Source organism: Somniosus microcephalus, chromosome 11, assembly GCF_052327205.1.
Source record: "Somniosus microcephalus isolate GS21.2 chromosome 11, FLI_Smic_1.0, whole genome shotgun sequence".
In the NCBI taxonomy this organism is placed as follows: Eukaryota; Metazoa; Chordata; class Chondrichthyes; order Squaliformes; family Somniosidae; genus Somniosus; species Somniosus microcephalus.
In genome coordinates, this window is record NC_140997.1 from 25,374,588 (window position 1) to 25,393,368 (window position 18,781).

An 18,781-nucleotide genomic window follows, 5' to 3' on the forward strand; every position below is an offset into this window, starting at 1 on the left:
TCATTACCGATACTAATCTACTTCAGTCCTTGAGTGCACAGCAAGTCTTGGCTGTGATTGGAAAGATAAACCAAGTCTGTGGGCTGAACATACCACCTAACACAACTGCCAATGGAACATTATCCGCTGAAGGTCCAACAGATGAACAACTTAAGGTAAGTAGGAAATATTTGCTGCCAAACATTGTGATTTCACTTAAAGTGTATGCTGAATAAGACGTCCAGAATTAATGCTATTTCTGTTTCTTTTCCAGCTGTCGATAGTTTTAGTGAGCAAAATTGACAACTTTGCAGTCAGCACTTTGAATACTTTGGGACAAACGGCTGTCGGACTGTCATTGTCACAGGTTGGAGATATTGATGGGAACACTCTGGAGCAAGCCCTGCCAAGCCTGAGCAATGTCAGAGGCTGGAATTTTGGCCAGGCCAATGCGATTGTAATCAAGTTACTCAGAATTGGTTTCCGGGTAAGAGCTGAGTAAATCAGAAATGCATTATAGTATTATACATTATATATACATTATAGACGGCTGAATGAAACGGATGAAAAATCTGGCTAAAAACCCTGTGAGAGTGAGGTGCAGAAGCAGATCCAGCCTGATGCAGTGGATTTTATGTTTGTGGATGGTGGAAGGCTATCAAAGAACACAGAGTGCCACATTCTCCTTGTTGTCATTAAATCTAGGTTTGTAGCGGTTCGTGTGCATCGTCACTAAATAATCGAGTTTGACTTCGACGAACTATAAATAAGTTGTTTATTTTCAGGAACAAGCTAATTACAGCAGGTAAGATAGCAGGCAAGGCGGTTGAATGCAGGAGCACCGTGATGTAGGTCTTTCCCCAGCGGGGACTCCACGTGGACTGAATTCGCAGTCCTGTGGAGAGCGTGATGATGTCATCACGCACTGCTGTGTGTTCCCGTGCTTTGGGCGTCACGTGACCGCGTCGTGACGTCAGCACGTTCTCGTGCGCTTAGGCGGTCACGTGACCTGCGTCGGTGCATCTCCCCGGTACGGAGGCTGGCCGTTGAGGCCAAGTTCGCGAGGCCGGGCTGTGCCGGTGCTTGCCGTGGGAGTGGGAGATCGCGTCGCTCCTGTCGGCTGGCCGATGCGGCCGAAGTCGCGTAAGGCCGGGCTGTGCCGGCGGCCGTCATGGAAGGCCGAGTTGGGCCGGCGGCCGGCGCGCGTGCGTCACGTGATACGTGACGTCAATGCGTTAGGTCGCCTCTTAAAGGGGCAACGGCCCCAACAGGTAAGTTAAAGGGGCAACAGCCCAAACAGGTAAGTTATACATACAGTAAGGTAAGTTAAAGGGAATTATGTATATCTTTATGTAAGGGACAACCGGTGGTACCGCCACAGGTTCATATAATTGTTCAGGCAGAATTTAATTTGTGTGCTCCAGATGGAGGTCTGAGAAGAATGGGACACAGATGACAACTTTCAGAACACTGGCACCTTATAAGGTCATTCATAAAACATTGCCTCTGCAAAAATAACTGACACCAGATTTATTCTCAATCCAAAACTCACCTTTTTGACAAGTCCAATTGAATTAGCAAATTTTCAATACTACATTTTAAACAGGTGTCCAGAATTACCCAGGATGTCCTTTATGCTGTGTCCATCATTACATGAGTTCCAATGACCTTCAGCACCGTGCAGTTGTCCTTATGCATCCAGGTTCTTGTGTAAACAGAGAGGAATTGAACCTTAAGCCAAGTGTGGAGAGGTGAAGCCAACTGAAGTGACAGCAGAATATTTTCTGTTATTTCTCATCACCTTTTCTCTGCACAATTGTGTGGGGAGCTGGACAAGTTTGTAATCGCACTGTTATGCCACAAAAAGTGGAAAACTGATTTAATCCTGTGACATCTTCTGACAACATTTGATTTGTCTTCTGATTTTTAACTAGGTCACTAGCTCACAGAATCTGCTAAGTCTGGGAAGCTTGTTGTCTGGTATTCCAAGCGGTGTGTTCCAACGCATTGATCCTCGGGTGTTCATCGGTGTAATCTCAAACCCGACATTCGTTAAGAATATTGGAGCAGCACCACAACCTATACAAATGATCTGTGTTCTGCAGGTGAGTGACATGGGATATATATCAGTGGTATTAAAATTAACCTGAAATTTATTTGTTTCCTACTTCTGCCTATATTTCTTCAATGTTAATGCTTCTGTTTGAAGACTGTTTTCATCTCTAGCTGCTGCTCACAGGGTGTTGTATGTTCTGGTTTAAATTATATTCTGTTTCATTCTAACTCAGGTGTTGTGGAATGTAAATGACCCGGTAACCACAGTAAAGAACATTCCATCTGTTCTCGCCAAAGAGGTCCCACCTGTGCTGTTAACTTCAAAGCTCAGTCTCAATGATGTCAACAACAAACAGTGGGTTCCCAGTCAGGTAAATGATTCTATTGTTTGACTGTCGAAGGCAATGCCTGGAAAGAAAATCAGCTGCAGTTGGCAAATGTGCATTAATTCAAAGATAAGTTTAAAAATCAGACTTGACCTAGCACTATCAAGATTGTGTTAGTGTAAAAGCAGTTTGTAACTCCATTGTGTATATTCATGATTTAAATGTTTTTGTCCCACAGTCTGCTGTGTTCTTTGAATATGTGGTCAGAAACAGCAAGAATTTTAAGAAGTAAGCAATATTCTTTGACAATCTATCTGGTTCTCTGCCTATCATCTTCTGTCTATCTGTCTATATTCGCATCTGTGTAATTTGGTTTTGTTTTAGCCTTGATATATAGCGCTCGATTTTGCCAGTGCTCAGGGGTCGGGTTTGGAGGCGGGACTGCTGGCAAAATCAAAGATTGGCAGCGGGTCCCGAACCCGCTTCCATCCCGCCTCCAACCAATCTTCCCAGGAGTCGGGTCCCCGATTTGCGGAGGGATCCGACTTCTAGCGGCGGGAAGAGGATTATAGCCACTTAACTGCTTGTTAAGAGGCAGTTAAGAGGCTATTTCCAATTTTGCCAAGTCAGTCAGCGGGCTTCCCGACATCTGGACACCGCGGTTGGTAAGTGTGGCGTGATGTGAGTCTACTGTAATGTTTGTTCATTGATGATAGCTGCAGAAGTGGTGGGAAGGATCCAGTGGTACACTGGTGAGTTTCAGAAGTAAGAAATGGTGGGAAAATCATTTTTAATTTTTTTAGGGGGAAAATTTGAGTCGCGCCCCCTTTGGGACGCTAACTTCGCCGGGGTGCTACGAAAAAATTAGCATCCCCACAGCCAAAATTCATCGGTAGCACCCCCAAGAGGGCGAAAACATTAGCGCCCCCGCGGCCAAAATTCATTGGTAGCGCCCCGCCTCCCTCTTGGGGCGCTGCGAGGGAATATCGTGGCGCTACGTGCAGCGGTATTGCAGGCCTTCATCCCCTTCTTAAAGGGGAGGGGCCTTGCGAAGTGCGACCCAGGGCCCAGCTGGGCCACCGGGATCGGATTGCCGGCAAAAGAGCCCGGCACTCTAGAGAAGTGCCGGGCTCATGGAGTGCAGCCGGCACTCCGCTGGGTGGGGTGTGGTGCTCAGGAGACCAGGGACGGCAATGGAGGCAGGTGCTGGCAGGCAGCCAGCAACAAAAACGGACACCCGGCACCTCGCCTTTAATTAGTGCCGCCCCGGCCACAGGAAGGCCCCCCTGAACCCGTTGGATATAGCGTCCGGCGGTAAATCAGGGTGCGCTACCGAAGACCGTGGCTGGGGCGCGAGTGGGTCCTGCGCACGGTGATGACGTCATCACCGGTGGCGCTGTGCTGCGGGGCGCTAACGGTTACCGCCTTCACTAACCCCCTGAATTTCGCGGGAGGCGTTGGCGGCGCTGAGCCCGAGCTAGTTGCTTTGCGCCCCGTTAGTGCCCTCTTTGGGCGCTAACGGGAGGCGCATAGCAACCAAATTTCTCCCCCTTAGACCTTTCTCTACGTAATAAGGCCTGAAGTGTTTGTGTAGTCCCAGCTCATTGGGAGAACCTCTCACCAATGACAGATCGCTTCTGTAACCTCACCTGCAGCTGCCATCTCTTTTATCCTAAGGAGAGAGTCTCTGGAGAGTCTGGGTGCAAGGGCTCACCTTTGTACAGTGATTGTCAGTGTTTACAGCACCTTTCAAACACTGAAAAATCATCCGACAAACTAAAATGAGCGTGTACCTTTAAGAAAACGGGTAGATGATGCGTCATCAACTGATGCCATCTGACACTGGCTTTCTCTTAATTGGCTGGCAAGCCCGCAGGGCGGGCTTAACCAGGCCAATTGACGCAAAATAGCGTCTTTGCGTCGGGCGTCGTTGGGGGCGGGATCAGAACCCGCAAGTCAGCTGACCCGCTCCCAACTCGCCTCTTTAGGTAAAATCACGGCCATAATCTGCAGAGCAGAATTTATTTTCCACGGAACGGAGTTATAGCTTAAGTCAATAATTAAACCTGTTGTGAGTGGAATGCTCGCACTATCTTTCACAGAGTAATGTTTACCAGTTGAATATTTTGTCCAGTGCAATGACAATAACTATTTCTGGGTCTCACCATTGGGAGCTCCAATTGGTCAATGTGTCCCTTATAATCCTTAGAATCCAAAAGTTCCTGTTCGTAGCAGCTCTAAACTATACAATCATGATTTCAGCCATAAAATGAGCCACATTAGGCTGTAGCAGAACTTGCATCAACTGAAATGATTAAATAGAGTTGAATGATTTGGCCCAAGTGGGTGTACATTTCAGATTGTAAACTTGTGTGATAGCCCCCGTTCCACAACTCAGTCCCTCATGATTGCTGAATTAGGCCCAGTATCTCGGTGTTCAGACGGGTAAAATGTAAAAATGTAATAAAGTCGAGATCCAGTCACTTAATGGATGATTGTGTTACAAATACAAATGATGTAGAGATTGTGATAACAGGTTTGAAAGTTATGAAGAAAGTGAGGTGTTTAGAAATGAATTAATGATGCCATTATTTCTTTCAGATTCTCACCCTCTGTCCTGCAAGGCTTCAGTTGTGGTGCAGTGAAGACCCTGAATTATACTACATTTATTCAGCTTGTTCAAGCAATGAAGGGTAAAGGGGTTGTGCTTGATGAAAGTCAGGTGAGGTCATTCACAAAAATTGCATTGGAGGAAAGTTTGAGTGCATTCCCATTAAGCATATTTTCCATTGTTGCTGATAGATTGGTTTAAATGTAAAAGTAACAGAGTATATTTTCCAAATTAATTTTAATGAATGGAAAATCCTATGGGACTCAATGACCTCCACGCTCTAATTCATGATATGTACTCCGAGCACCAAGGGTCAGCACCAGTTAAATCTACCCTGTAATATCAGGACTAGGGTAGAACGTGACAAAATGGCCATGGTCAACCTTGACCAAATGACTGAGGTACAGCATCTTAACAGCATGGACATTTGACCGTGTAAGATGCCCATTCCACTATCTAACTGCAAGATTGACTTGAGTTAACAAAATGTGTGATAGCTCCCCGACTTGATATTCAAGTAGTTACATGTCAATTTTCCAAGGACAAGAATGTGAGTGAAACTTATTTTAAGTCTGAAATGTAGCTGAGTCGAGTTGTAAGTTACAGTTTGTGTGGAGGTGAAATTTTAGTTGTTGCGATTTGGTAAAACTTCCTATTTTCTGCTGCTCACCAACTTCAGAGAAAGCCATTTGCAACAAAAGAAAACGGAGTGTACTGAGGAACATCACCAATGAATGTAGGTTTTTATGTTTTTGTTCTCTACCTGAATTTGTGGCATCTCTTTTCAGCTGGACTGTATGGCTGCTAGACTAACTTCTAATGGAACCCGATTAGCCATAGACACCTTCCCTGTGGATGTTCTGCTGTTCTTCAAGTATGTTCTATTTTATCGGAATTTTCCTCAATTGTTTTGTTGAATAGAGCTTTGATCATGAAATCTGTAACGACCCTTGAGCACTTTAACTTGTAACTTCCTTCGGGATATAACTGCCTGATAGGGTGGTGCATTCAAATTTAATAGATTTCAAAAGGGAATTAGATAAATACTTGAAGGAGAAAATAAAGCATGGCTATGGGGAAAGAGTATGGGAGTGGGACTAACTGGATTACTCCTCAAAAGACCTGATGAACCAAATGGCCTCCTTCTGTGCTGTGCTGTACTATTCTATGATTCTATAAGGGAGGAAAATTAGAGGTGGGATTAACGAGTTCTACTACACTCAGCAGCCAGGAGCAGGTCACCACCTCCCTCTATTTTACCTCGGTTTGTGAATGATGTTTGGAGTCAAGGGTATATGCCGCTGGGACATCTATTGAAAAAAATAGTATAGAATGAGTCAGGAGGAAAACAAAAGAACAGCATAGAATGTTGTTTAGTTTGAGTTTGACTCAACCAGCAAGCTTTTTTAATTCTAATATTTAGCTCTTTCATTATGCATATAATCCATAAATTAACGTTACAAAATGAGATGATGTGAAGGCAGTGGTATGGCTGTGACAATTGTCCTCAATGCCTAAGGGTGGAAGACTTGGGGATCTCACACTGATATCCATCTGGGAAGTGTATGCGTGTGTGTTTGTATGTGTCTGAAATTATTTGTGACTGTGTGCGCCTTGAGTAGAGGAAGGGAGAAAAGGAGAGAACATTGGGACTAGGGAAGTCACCAATCAATCTGGTCATCCTCCTTAATATAATCTGAACGTATCTCCTGTTTCACTTTGTAGCTCTGCACACTTCAGGAGATCCTCCAACTGCCAGACATTCTTCAAATTAGTTGGGAAATCAAACATTAATATCTTAGGAAAACGATCAGCAAGAAGACGAAATATGTTGAATGATGCCAGAACCTGTTTGGTAAGGATAAAGTGCTCAGCAGGTACAAGCTAGGGATTAATGAAACCAGCATCCTGGGCAGCACTGATTGTGAAAAGGAGCATCACTCCTCTAGCCAATCACACATTGGCACAATGTATGATTATAAGGAATGTCTCACCATTCCACCTTTTGTATTAGGATGACAAGTGAGTTGGTCCTTCAAGAGCCAATACAAACCTAAGTGTTAGACATGGTCACAATAAACTGATGATAACTCAATTACTGGACACCAGTTCCAGTGGTCTGGATGTGACATTTGTCCTCAGTGCCCAGGCTTAGGTGGTGGAAGACTTGGGGATGTTTCTTCGCTCTAATTACCATAGCTACCTCCTTTCCAAAATGGTCAGTATTTGCTTTGAGTTTTGATCATTGATACATTGGTTAGAATATACGAATTTGAGAATGTAGGAATGAGTAAAGGCTGTTAGGCCATTAGATCAGTGGAATAAAATCTCTTTAGTGACCACAAATGCAGTAGGCTGTGCTTACAAAGTAAGCATTACTATCATGATATGGAACATCATATCATTTCTAAGCTTTTTAATATACTGATAGACAACTGGAAATATTCCCTTCCTTTGAGAGCCCCAACCTGTAATAAAACTTTTCTGAAACATGCTTCATTGTCTTTGAGTAGCAAACTATATGTTGCATCCTCTTTCATCTTGAGCCTGCCAACCACAAAATTGTTTGTTTGGCTGAACGGTAACACTCTTAGCTGTGTAACAGAAAGTTGTCAGTTAAAGTCCCACTTCAGTACATGAACACATAGGGGTCGATTTTAACTCGGGTGCGGGCAATTGTCGGGTTCCCCGAATTTCGTGATTCCCACACGAATCTAAATGGATGTGTGAGATTGATGCAATTTTAACTCAATTGGCCAATTGATTTCCAACGTGTGGGAAGCCTTTGCAAATGGGTTTTTCATGACTGCAAGTCCCCTCCGATGACGTCATCATTCCTGCTGCATTTAAGGTCCACAGCAAGCCTTGCTTCCTCTGCAGGCTTCCAAGCTTTCCCCTTATGATGGCACAGGAGCCTGCAGGAACAATGGCCAGTGGGAGGGCAAGAGCTGCGCCTAAATTTGATGAGGCATCACTGCAGGCATTGTTGGATGGGGCTAGGGCCCACAGGGAGGTCCTGTTCCCTTCTTCAGGGAGGAAGAGGCCTCCCAGTCAGACCAAGGCTTTGTGGCTACAGGTGGCTGGGGAAGTCAACTCCTTGGGGCTCACACGGCACACTTGGATGCAGTGCAGGAAAAGATTCTATGACCTTCATCGCACTGGAAAAGTAAGTATGAAGTTTCCCTCACCCTCAATCTGATCCCCATTGCCTTTCCTCACCAGCACTCAGCTTTAGCAATCTCTTCCTCCACATCCCACTTGACACTGACATCCATGCACCCTTAGCCATTCCCTCTCTCTCTATGCTCACATTCACCTAACTATTTGACCATGCAGCCCTCACACTCCCTCTCACTCTGATGCTTTGAACACAACTGACAACACACAGAGAGGCCCCTTGGTCTTGCAACCTCACTCCATCTTTGTCTCCTTCTAAGTATCTATGCTATGCAATCACTATACTCACTCCTTCAGTCTCACTCAACCTCCACTTGTCTCCCTCATTGCAGGAGAAGAGAGCTCACAACAGGAGAGAGCGAGCCAGGACAGGAGGAGGGCCACCCTCATTAGCCCAGCTCACCCGCTGGGAGGAAGCCGTCCTGGAGATTGTCGGGGCTGATACAGATGCGGAAGTTGGGGAAGGACAGACAGGTGCATCCCCGCAAGCTGGTGACAGAATAGTTTTCCATCTCTCTCATTGACATTGCATGAGTCGCTGATAATGATTCTGAAGCTACATTATATGGACTTATGATCATCTGTTAAATGCAATGTGGATGTAACCTTGGCATCACATCTCTAACTTTTTCCTTGACTCCCCCACAGGACCATCGAGAGCCCCCGTCCCCACTGTGCAGGAGGAAGAGCCTGAGATTCCAGACTCGTCAGAGGAATCTGCAACCTCTGAGGGCGTAGCGTCAGCAGAAATAAGCGCACCCAGCACCAGCACAGACACTCGCACCTCGGGGGGACCTTCGGGACATAGAGTAGTGTTGTCACCTGGTGTATCACAGCTCACAAGTGAGCATCAGCAGATTGTGGAGAGTCCTCGTCGGAGGGCGCAGGACTCTGCCAGCTCGGCTCAGCTGCATGTCGACCCTCTGCCTCTGGGTCCATCCATAAGATCAGAGGTGATGGAACTCCATGCACAGATGCAGGCGTCTCTGGCAGGTTTTGTCTCCAGGGTCGCTGCGAGTGTGGAGCGAATGGAGGAGTCCATAGCGAACATGAGCAGAGCCTTTGTGGAGTCAGTGGCGCATGAACACATCAACACGGAAAGGATGGCTACCTACGTGGAAATGATTGCTGCCTCCATGGTAAGGCTGGCTACGGTAGAGGAGAGGAGGGCTACGGCCATGGAGGAGCTTAGTCGCCAGGGTATGGAAAACATGGTGAGTGTTCAGAATAGAATGACATCTCTTGAGGAGCGATGGGCATCTATTGAACATAGAAACCAGACCTTCATGGAAGTCCTTCTGAGTAGGACTGCCATTGCAGATACGGGTCCCCATGGCCCCCCTGATGTGCAGCAAGGTGCTCTCAAGCCACTAGCCGGCGCGGAGGGGGAGCTGACCCGTGAGAGGGAGATTGGTGGCAGGCCTCAAGGAAGTAGGGGGTTCCTCTCCAAGCACTCACACTTCCATGCCACTGCAGAGCCCTCGGTCAGAGCCCCGCCGGAGTCCACACCCAAGTGAGATAGACGTCTCAACCCCTGCACAGCCGCAGGAGCAGCAGACTGCTGATGAGCCCTCACAGGCTCGCCACCCCAGAGGACGCCCGCCAAAGGTGTCGAGACAGGAGCAGCAGGAAAGTGAGCAAGGGGCCTCCACATCTGTTGAAGCCACAGGGGAACCACTATGTAGGAGCACACTTAAGAGGAAAATAAAGCACAAGTAGTCACAAGGGTAGTCACTTGGGTGAAATTTTGTGCATATTGCAAAAATGCCATCAGTTGGTTCTTGTGCATAAAAATTCTGATGGCAACTGTTGCAGTTCTGGCATGTGTAATTTCGCAAATGTGACTTTCACATTGAGGGCTTAGGATTACTTGCAGTTGTCAGGATGCTGGTCAAATAGCTGGGAATCCGCAGGGTTTGGCCATTGTCGATGCTCAGGTAAGAAGCTGCGAGGCAAAAGAGTTTGATTTACTAGGCTAAGTAAATCTGGCCAGGATGAGTGCGTTCCTTGCATCCTGGGCAGCAATGTTCTCGCGTAATGCTGCCGCTGGTTGATGGGCCTCTGCAGGATGCGCGTTTTCGCCCTCCTCCTCCTCATCATCATCATCATCTGAGGAGGGTATGTGAGGAGCCACTTGGTCCTCAGGAATATGCAAGGCACGACGCTGTGCCATGTTGTGGAGTGCACAGCAAACCACGATGATTCTGGAGACCCTGGCTGCTGAGTACTGTAGGGCTCCACCTGATCTATCCAGGCATCTGAAGCGCATCTTCAGCAAGCCGATGGTTTGCTCGATTATGGATCTGGTGGAAATGTGGCTGGAGTTGTAGCGCTCCTCAGCTTCGTTGGCTGGCCTCCTCAACGGCGTCATTAGCCAAGTCCTCAAGGGATAGCCTTTGTCTCCAAGTAGCCATCCGTGAAGTTGGTCTGGCGGCCTGAATAGCGGAGGCATACTAGACTGGCGCAGTATGAAGGAGTCATGGCAACTGCCAGGGTACTTGGCACAAACATGCAAAATCTCCTTCTTGTGGTCACACACCAGCTGAACGTTAAGGGAGTGGAAGCCCTTGCGGTTGACAAAAATACCTGGATTGCGATGGGGTGCCCTAAGGGCCACATGTGTGCAGTCAATGACGCCCTGCACCCTTGGAAAGTCTGCCAGATGAGCTAATCCAACCGCTCGCGCCGTCACATTTGTGAGATCCCTGGTGAAATGGATGTAATTGTCCACGAGGGCAAAGAGGGCATCGGTTACCTGCGTGATGCAAGTGTGTGCGGCCGACTAGGAGATGCCGCTGATGTCTGCTGATGATCCCTGGAATGAGCCTGAGGCAAAAAGGTTGAGTGCGGTGGTGACTTTGATGGCCACTAGTAAGGAGTGTCCACCTGGTCCTCTGGGCAGCAGGTCTTGCTGTATCATTGCGCAGATGTCAGTCACTACCTCTCGCGAAAGTCGGAGCCGCCTTTGGCACTGCTGCTCAGTCTTGTTGAGGTAGCTGACCCTGTGTCTGTAGACCCTGATTGGGGGGTATCTCCTGCGCCGACGGGCTTCCATGCGCTGTCCCCTTCTGGCCTGTGCTGCCTCAGGTGGGTGAGCAGCAGCCTGTCACTCCTGTTGCTGCTGCCGTTGCTGGTGCTGCTGTTGTTCCTGGTTCTGCTGCTGCCGCGCCTGGTGCTCGAGCTCCTCTAATGCCAAGAAGGGAAGGAGAAAAATGGCTTCCATGCTTCTAGCATATGCCTCCACTGAGGAAGCGCTGAGTGAGGGTGGCGAGAGGGGTTTCCCAGGAGTTCACACTGGAGATGTGTGTGAGGCTCCAACCTTCCACGGGTGTGGTTAAGCTTGGTAAAAGTTGCCCCAGGCCTGAAACAACAAAGCCCTGCCACCTGCAAATGATGACTGATCAAATCTCCTCTTTAATGGTTGACCTGCAGCTGATAGTCAGCAAGCCAAAATGCTCACGCCAGGTTTCACAGGCGTGATCCCCACCAGGCGTGTTTTACGTGGGAAAAGGGTTAAAAATGCAAGGGCCTGTTAAAATGGCATTATAAAGGCCAATTATTGCTGATTAAGGGCCTTAAAGACCAGTCCCGCCTATTGGAGGCAGGACTGATTCGGGACCATCAGACACACCTGGGTTAAAATGGCTCGGAGTCGGGAACCAGGCAGGGTGGGGAGTCCCGCCCGCCAGTTTTAGCGATTTTAACCCCCCGCACGCCTCAAAGCCCGCCTCACGGCTCAGTTAAAATCGACCCCATAATCTGTACTGACAGTTAGTGCTGTATTGTGAGATGTGCTGTCTTTCAAATGAGGCCTTTCTGCCTGTTTGTGCGACCTGGCTGTGTGTAAATTGGCTCCAATGTTCGCCTACAAAACAACATTGACTACACTTCCAAAGATTTTTGGGGGATTACAAACACTTTCCTTACTTACGCTTCACTGCCATTATACTAGATTAGAGTAGAAAGTTTTGTATATGAATTGCCCAGTTAAAGTCGTGAAATGGACTGAATGTTGCATTGTTGATGGTGGCAAAATATTTTGGGATCCATTCAGCTGAAGCTGCAATCTGAGTTTAAAATGAAGCCCATGACCAGATGAAAATTTCTCATATTTTCTTGATAAAATTGATGAATTATGGCACTGTTATTTCATGCAACTAATGTAGTCTTCAAATGGTAAAGATGAACTGAGTTTCATTTGTGCGCAAAAAAAATATTGTCTTGCTGAATTAATGTTGCTCATTTTGCCAAAAATTCAGGGAATTTCTGGCAGACCTCTGACGAAGGAGAGTGTGACAGTACTGGGTGTTTTGGTCTGTGACCTCGAGGGATCCATTATCACCGAATCTGATATTTCCATTTTGGATGCATTAAAGAATTGCATTTCGTACAGAGAGGATCAGAAGAGAGCAATTGAAGTTCTACTTCAGAGTGGAGCCAGCAAATACGGGTGAGTGTGAAATGTTCACGTATTTCCTTACAGATGACACCAGAGTCTCTTAATTTCATGCTTCATTGCTTCGTGTAATACTGTGAACTTTCTAAGGGGAATGTGGATACTGTCTATACAACAATCCCCATGTATACCGCAGTAGAAGCAAGTGAATTGAATTAACAGCAGACTTGGGCCTGAAATCTGCCATCGTTGAGCAAGGAGAAGTGCATGCTTGGGAGAAGAAGTGACTGTGGACCTACGGTTCCCAAAGCTTTCCACCACTGGGGCTTTCCTCACCTCATGTCTGGGTTTGTTGCAGATTAATTGCTAGAGATTGATCGCCATGATTAGTCAACAACTCCATATCATTGTATCTTGCGACTCGCAGGATGGTAGAAGGTGAACAAGATGAACCTTGGTCATTTTTGTTTAGCAATTACCATATTCCTAAGCACTCTACTGACTGCTCTAGCAGCCTGCGGCCAGAAGAAAGGTGTGTGTGAGAAAAGGGTTCTTAATTTTCAAGTTTTTCCTTCCTCCACATCCCAATTGGAAAAATCCGTGTATATTTTCAAGGGAATGATTTTGAAAGGAAGGTGACGTTTGGGTGTTGGGCATGGGATTTTAAAATTGCTCAGTGAAATTCAGAAAAGTTTGAGGATGAATATTTAGAGGATATGCGTTGCAGATTATTTACTGTTGAAACACAGGCGGTACTTATTGGTTGTATTTTTAAGGTGGCAGTTATAGAAATGTATTCTTTAACTCAGAGTGTCTTGTTTGGCTGTAGTGTTCCTTCATCGTGGTCGTCATCTACAATACGCGATCTTGGAAATCTTCCGTTGGCTTTGACCGACACGTGGACTCAAGTAAACAGGGTATGCTTTACTTGGTTTAAAATTGATTCAGATAGCTAAATTTGTTAGACAATAACCCCGCTGAATTCCTTGGGTAGACTACAATACACTCTTCAGTTAAAGCCTGTTCTTAAGAAACACTAAGTGATCCAAATCCCACGTGATGAACATATATTTTCACTTTTTATTTGATCAAAACATTGGCACCCGCATAAAAATGAGTTCCAGTTTGAAATTACAATGACCTACAGGGTAACTTCATTAACGTGGACAATGATACTGGGCAGTTTGTCACTAACCTATAATGTGGTTGTGGTGCTTTTGTTGAACCTTATATTTGGAGACCCAAAATTGAATCTGAAATTGTGTTGGTTTCTAAATCATTGTAGCTTTCATTAGAATCTGGTGAGGCTCATTGAGAACTCTACGCAGAGCTGCTTTTACCTGTGTTTGTGTTCTTTTCCCAACATGCTTAGCACTGGAGGCTTGCATTGAATTTGAGATGTTGCAGGGTGGGCTTGTGAATTGCATGGCAATAGTGCCTTTATCCTGCAAGCACCATTCTTTCCAGTGTAGCACTGGCACTAATGTTTTCCAGCAAATGCTTTCGTCGGTGAAATATGTTTTCTTGCAAATGTTACCGTAGGCAAATCAGGAACTGTATGAAATTAGATGTTTTTTCTGTGAAATTCTTCAGCTTTTCACATTTTGTCCCATGCAGGTTGTCCTGAATGAAGCTCTCCCAAGATTTATTAAAAAAGCAAAAAGGTTGAGACCCCCACGTGACTTGCTGCTATTCATAAAACAGCTCAATTTACGAGGAAGATCAAACAATACAGCAAGTATGTAATTAGCATTTTCTATATTCATTCTTGGGATGTGGGTGTCGCTGCCAAGCCTAGCATTTATTGCTCATCCCTAGTTGCCCCTGAGATGGTGAACCTTCTTCTTGAACTGCTGCAGCCTGTGTGGTGAAGGTACTCCCGCAGTGCATGTTAGGGAGGGAGTTCCAGGATGCTACAGGAGAAGCACCGTTATGTATGTAGAGCATAAGTCATCAGTGAAAGGACAGGACTGTCCTTCATTTATGAATATGATGCAGCCTCAGTTCATGAGCAATGTTCCCTGTAATCTGCGCTTTGTTTTGCGCGGCCTTTTTCTTTTAATGCACGGTCCCTTGAAATTTCAGCGCATGTGCGATATTTACAATGTAACCTTTCAGATTACTGTGCGGCCGTGCGCGCGGGCACCTTAGCGGGAACATTGTTCATGAGCATCAATGGAACAAGAGGATGTTGATGGACACGTGCAGTATGTTTACTTGATTCCCCAACCCATATAGCTTTGTGTTGAGTGCCCATTGTTCCGCGGGTGACAGAGTAAGGTAACGCATAATTATTTTTACTGTACAGAAAATAGCAAAGTGATGCTAAAATATTCTTTATCAACTGCAGACCTGTAATTTCACCAGTGTTACCTTTCACCAGCAATTCAGTAATCCAGGAATGGCCTTGGTTTAAATGGTCATTTTTGATATTTTAAGAGCATGATTACCAGCAAACTGAAATATTATAACTAAAAGACGGCTATGTTTCCAGTCTGTACAGAGGGACCGATTGCAGCAGAAGCCATTAATGACCTGACACCTGCAATCTATGATGCCGCCCAGTTAGACCTCTGTTTGAGTAAACTTGTGCTGAAAAACAATGTCCTCCAACTGGGATCTCTTGCCTTTGATTCTACTCAGCTGGAAGTTCTGAAAAAGAGACTATTACAGGTATGTAAGTTTGATGTAAAAACAGAAAGAAGAAATTTGCATTTATCTAAAAACAGAAAATGCTGCAAATACTCAGCAGGTCGGGTTCGTCGAAAGGTCATCAACCTGAACCATTAACTCTTTTTGTCTCTCCAATGACCCTGCCTGACCTGCTGTGTATTTACAACATTTTCCATTTTTATTTCAGATTTCCAGCATCTGCAGTATTTTGCTTTTGTACTTGCATTTATATAGTGCCTTTCACTACCTCAGGACATCCCACAGTGCTTCACAGGAAATGAAGCAATTTTTAAATTGCAGTGATGTTATAATATAGGGGAACGTGACAACCACTTTGCACAAAGGAAGGTATCACAAATAGCTATGGGATAAGTGACCCAGAGGCACCCTGATTCCAAAAGGTTCAAAGTTGACCCGTATCGGTGACCGTGATTTAATTTTATTCAGCGCAAGCAAGGCTTTATACATTACAGTATTAGAGCAGTTTACAGAGTATAATTGAGACTTACATTACTCTGTTATGCTCTGAGTCAAAGTGATGACTGTAATTAGGCTGCACACTGTGCCTCTTGTCTCTCTCAGTCTCTCTGGTGTCCCCTGGATTCTTCCTGAAATCTTCTACCCTGTGTGGCTGATGGGACCGCCTTCTTGTTCCCTTCCTATCATTCAATACCTAAGGAGCCTCACTGGACCAATCATTGGCTTACACCTACTTGCTGACACCATTTTGTGCAGAGATTTTGCTTTCAGGAGTTTGCAGGTAATTTCTGCAACTTGGGAAGACACCCTCACCACATTACAAGTCACTCTCACTACATTGGAGGATTGTGTCTCTGATCTCCACTTTACCTGGCATCTATCAAATCTGCATGGTGCCACTTATGCAGTCTCACCTTGGACCTCGGATTTGGACCAAAATGAGCCCCAGCAGCAATGACACCAGCAGCCTTCTCTTCACCGACCTGATGCTCCACAGGAAAGAGGGGATCAGCACAGGGGTGCACCGCGCCGAAGGCGATACCCTCAATGCAGGTTATACAGGCTTTCTGGACATGACTGAACGGCAGTGCTTCAGGAAGCTCAGGCTATTGCGCCAGGCCATTGCAGACATTTGTAACTTGCTGGAAGATGACCTGCTGCCCAGAGGGCCTGGTGGACATGCCTTACCAGTGGCTGTCAAAGTCACCACCGCCGTCAACTTCTTCGCCTCAGGCTTCTTCCAGGATCTGCAGCAGACATTTGCAGGATCTCTCAGACGGCCGCCCACAAATGCATCACCCACGTGACCGATGCCACGTTTCACACGTCAGCCACGTATGTAAATGTCGCCACTGATGAAGCCAGTGTTACTGAGCGGGTGCTCGGTGTTGCGGCTCTGGCTGCTCATATGTGGCCAGCAAGGCACCTGCACGTCACCCAGGAGTGTTTGTGAACCGGAAGGGCTTCCACTCCCTAAATGCTCGCTGCAGGAGGAGGAAGGCGCAGAGAGAACAGCCTCTTCGAAGGTGGAGGAACAGATGGAATGTGAAGCGGAGGAGAAGGAGGAACCGGAGGTGGAGATGGCACCAGCAGTGGCGCCAGCAGCGATGCACATTGCTGCCCGGGATGGCCTCATAATGGCCCGATTTACTTAAGTTGTACCAGTGCACCATCTGACTCCCAGATGCTGTACCAACTCACCCCCCGCCGCCCCCCACCAGCACCACAAAGCAGTTGTAAGATGACCAAACCATTCATGTCAACCAAACACCCATTGCTCAAGGTTAAGTAATGTCTCACCATTCACTCCAAGTGACCCAGCCACTTTCCAGATAGCAGGCAAAAATGGACAAGACGGGAAAGTAGTGCAAAGAAATAAATTTATGTGGGTCATAAATAGAACTGAAACTTAACACCAACATTTTGGCAAACACCCATGTGCATACCTGTGCATCTACGATTGTGTCTTTTTTCTTTTCCGAGTGCTTCTACGAGGTGCAACCCCTGTGACTTCAGCAGAGGTAGAGGCAGGCTGCTCACTTCCCTGCTGTGACTGCTTCAACACTTTTGATGGACGTCCTCTGGGATTTAGGGCCTGTGAGGGCCCCGCCAAACACAGCTCCTCCTGCAACTGTGCAGTGGCAGACTCGGCCATCGGGATCCGAAGCAGCATGTGGGGCTCTGCCTGAGGGGGAGTCAATGGGGGAGAAGTGGGAGCGCTTTGAGGAAAGCCCCCACTTCCACGCCCCCTCTCACCACCATTCCTCTCATGGGCCACCCACACTTCCCTGCTAGCACAGAACTGGACATCACATTGCTGCACATCAGTGGGGCCATGAAGATCTAAGTCTACGTTGGTATCCGTCCTAAAGATGAAGTCAGTGAGAATCTGCAATCTGTTCACAGCAAACATGTTCTCATTCGACTGGCACATGAGCTGCTCCATGCAGGAGGCCATCCTTTCCATGGAACAGCACTTCATTGCCATTGCCTGTGATATGGTGGTGCTCATGTTAACGATAGACTTCTCCATTCTCTACAATCGTGCAGATCGTGGCTTGAAAAGCCCCCGAGGTTCAGCATCTGCATCCAGCTGAGCAGTGCTTGGAGCGTGGTGCGCCCTCCAGCGAGGAGTCTCCACTGCTCTCCCTGTGTCCACCATCTGCTCTTGCTCACTTGAGATGTATGAGACACCAGGTGACAGCACTGCTCCATGTCCTGCTGGACCCACTGACGTGTGTGTATCTGCGCTAGTGCTGAGTGCACATGGGTCTGGTGACTGTGCACCCTCCGAGAATGGAGCTTCCTCTGAGGAGTCGTCTTCCTCCTCCGGTTGGACAGTGGGGGTGGGTGCACTTGATGGACCTGTGGGAGAGTAAAGACATGAATAAGACGCTTATGTTAAGAATGTGTAACATTACCATTATGCACATGATGATATTTCGCTGGCTGCTGACATTAGTCACCATGAGTGACTGTTGTATGCCATGCGGGAGATTTAATTCTGTCACCAGGTTGCTGGGTGGTCCCCCTCTCTCCGTCTCCCACTGCCAGCAGCTCTGTCACTCCAGTTATTTCGAGGGCCTCCTCTGCAGTCGTCAAATTTGTATATATTGGAGGGCCACCTCCGGTTCTCTCTCTTGGACGCACCCTTCTGTCGCTGTGGCTCCATCTTTGGTTGCACTCACACACATCTCTTCAATATAGACCAATAGCCACCTCTCCCAACCACCTGTAAGCCTCCTCCAACAACCTTCAACTGGGGTGTGTGCAAGGCTCCTTTAAATATCTGAGCTGAAAGCGAGTCATCGGTTACCTCGTCAGACCCTCTCCATTTAATTGGCCGGGAAACCCGCGTGATTGTTTCAATTGATGTAGTTGAGTTAAACGCTCAGTGCAGAACGTGCTGTTGAAAACCTCGGGAGGGCGACCCGCTGCGCCGCCTGCACGCACCCGCCCCGACTCTAAGGTAAAGACTCCGGCCAGTAAGTTCAAGGTTTAAAGAACAGATCTGGAAATCAATCTGTTGCTAAATATTCTAGATCCAAAAAGGAATTTGAAGCTGGATTTGAATACGGGTAATCA

At 46.8% G+C, this 18,781-nt stretch overlaps 1 protein-coding gene across 1 annotated transcript in view; it reads left to right on the forward strand.

Annotated features, from left to right (window-relative positions):
* Window positions 1-2,066: 2,066 nt before the first annotated feature.
* LOC147110400 (mesothelin-like) overlaps window positions 2,067-18,781 on the forward strand; it is a 37,520-nt gene continuing 20,805 nt past the window's right edge. The window contains exons 1-10 of the mRNA XM_086002228.1: window positions 2,067-2,084; window positions 2,268-2,405; window positions 2,599-2,648; window positions 4,962-5,082; window positions 5,760-5,845; window positions 6,697-6,826; window positions 12,408-12,598; window positions 13,374-13,461; window positions 14,162-14,282; window positions 15,039-15,217. Of these exons, the coding sequence (XP_085858354.1) occupies window positions 2,067-2,084; window positions 2,268-2,405; window positions 2,599-2,648; window positions 4,962-5,082; window positions 5,760-5,845; window positions 6,697-6,826; window positions 12,408-12,598; window positions 13,374-13,461; window positions 14,162-14,282; window positions 15,039-15,217 (1,122 nt within the window). The remainder of the gene's footprint in view (window positions 2,085-2,267; window positions 2,406-2,598; window positions 2,649-4,961; window positions 5,083-5,759; window positions 5,846-6,696; window positions 6,827-12,407; window positions 12,599-13,373; window positions 13,462-14,161; window positions 14,283-15,038; window positions 15,218-18,781) is intronic.